Here is a 1,434-nt window from a genome sequence, read left to right as displayed (position 1 = left end):
AGGATGGTCTCGATCTCTTGACCTCGTGATCCACCCGCCTCGGCCTCCCAAAGTGCTGGGATTACAGGCTTGAGCCACCGCGCCCGGCCCAAGCTCAGTGATTTTTAAGGATATCATGTAATCCTCACAACAACCCAGTGAGGCGGGGTCCGTGCCATCCGTATTTGAGAGAATGAAACTCAGGCTGAGAGAACAGGTGCCTAGCTCAAGCTCTTACTAAAAAATTAGAAAGTGCAGATTCAAACCCAGGTCTTCCGTCTGCAGGTCCCTAGTCCCCAGCTCCCACTCTACTATATCGACCTCTGCTACAAAGAAAGCCTCTGAATGACTGAGGACTTTTCGTTACCCGGGTCTCCACGGGACACACCTGTACAGACAGTGTTAGCCCCGCCCCTTTCCCGGAGGAGACGTCCCCTCCACCAATCAGCGGTGCCGTGGGCGTGCCGTGGGCGTGCACGCTCCAGGCCCTCAGTTCAAGTGGCGAGAGCGCTCGGAGACGCGACGCGGAGCAGGCCGGTACCGAGCGGGTACCTCAGTGTCCTTCCCCTCCCCTCGCCTGGCCTCGCTGTCCTTTTCCCGCGGCCGGACCGGAACTATGTGATCCCGGAAGTTCCGGGGCCTTTGCTGTGTGGGATAAACAGTAATGGCGGAGGCTGCAGCTCCCGGAACAACAGCCACAACATCAGGAGCAGGAGCGGCAGCGGCGGCGGCGACAGCGGCCTCCCCCACCCCGATCCCCACAGTCACCGCCCCGTCCCCGGGGGCGGGCGGAGGGGGCGGCGGCAGCGACTGCAGCGGCGGCGGCTGGACTAAACAGGTCACCTGCAGGTAGGACGTTGCGCAGCGGAGCGCCTGGCGCGGGGAGGGGGCGGCGGGTCGAGCCCGCGGCGCGGGAGGGAGGAGGGCTGCCGGCCGGCAGCGAGAGGCGTGGGAAGGCGGGGACTGGCGTTGTCTCGACGCCCGCAGCCCTCGCTGTTGCCGCCGCCGCGTACCCCCAGTGACTGCGTCAACCCCCGCTGGGCCGCGGATCCCTTAGCGCTGTCCGCGGAGGCCTGGCGGTGCGCGGTCGCTGCGGGGCCGCGGGGCTGCACCTCCGCCTATCCTTCTCTCCGCGCTGCCTGCGCCGGCTGCGAGCGCATCGGGGAAAGGTGGGCTGGCTCCTCCCCTGCCGCTAGAAGGATGCCCCCGCCGCTGCGTCTGCCTCCCGGGGCTCGGGAGATGGTCGTTTCCAGAGGGTCTCACAGCCATCCTCTCTGGGCCTAGACACCCGGCCGAGGGCCCCAGCGAGCTGGCCTGGCCCCTAGCCCTCTCGTTCCTCCGTGTCATCCGTTTGTAACGTCTTTTCACGTCCCTCCGCCCCTCGGTCCTCCGCCCAACCGTGAGAAGAAGCTTTTGTATATCTTCTTTGTATGTTTGTCGAGGTTGGCGGTGCTG

The 1,434-nt window shown here is 65.4% G+C and overlaps 1 protein-coding gene across 3 annotated transcripts in view; it reads left to right on the top strand.

The window, feature by feature from the left end:
• The first annotated feature begins 423 nt into the window (after window positions 1-423).
• The window catches only part of MKRN1 (makorin ring finger protein 1), a 24,825-nt gene continuing 23,814 nt past the window's right edge, over window positions 424-1,434 (top strand). The window contains exon 1 of one of the 3 annotated variants that reach the window (XM_017499747.1): window positions 424-828. In XM_017499747.1, the coding sequence (XP_017355236.1) occupies window positions 644-828 (185 nt within the window). In that variant the 5' untranslated portion in view covers window positions 424-643. Of the gene's footprint in view, window positions 829-1,001; window positions 1,149-1,434 lie in introns of those variants that run through there. The other 2 variants (XM_017499748.2, XM_017499749.1) reach the window with 2 other exon arrangements.

The sequence above is a fragment of the Cebus imitator genome, unplaced genomic scaffold (genome assembly GCF_001604975.1).
Source record: "Cebus imitator isolate Cc_AM_T3 unplaced genomic scaffold, Cebus_imitator-1.0 Scaffold260, whole genome shotgun sequence".
In the NCBI taxonomy this organism is placed as follows: domain Eukaryota; kingdom Metazoa; phylum Chordata; class Mammalia; order Primates; family Cebidae; genus Cebus; species Cebus imitator.
This window is presented reverse-complemented; position numbering and strand designations above follow the sequence as displayed.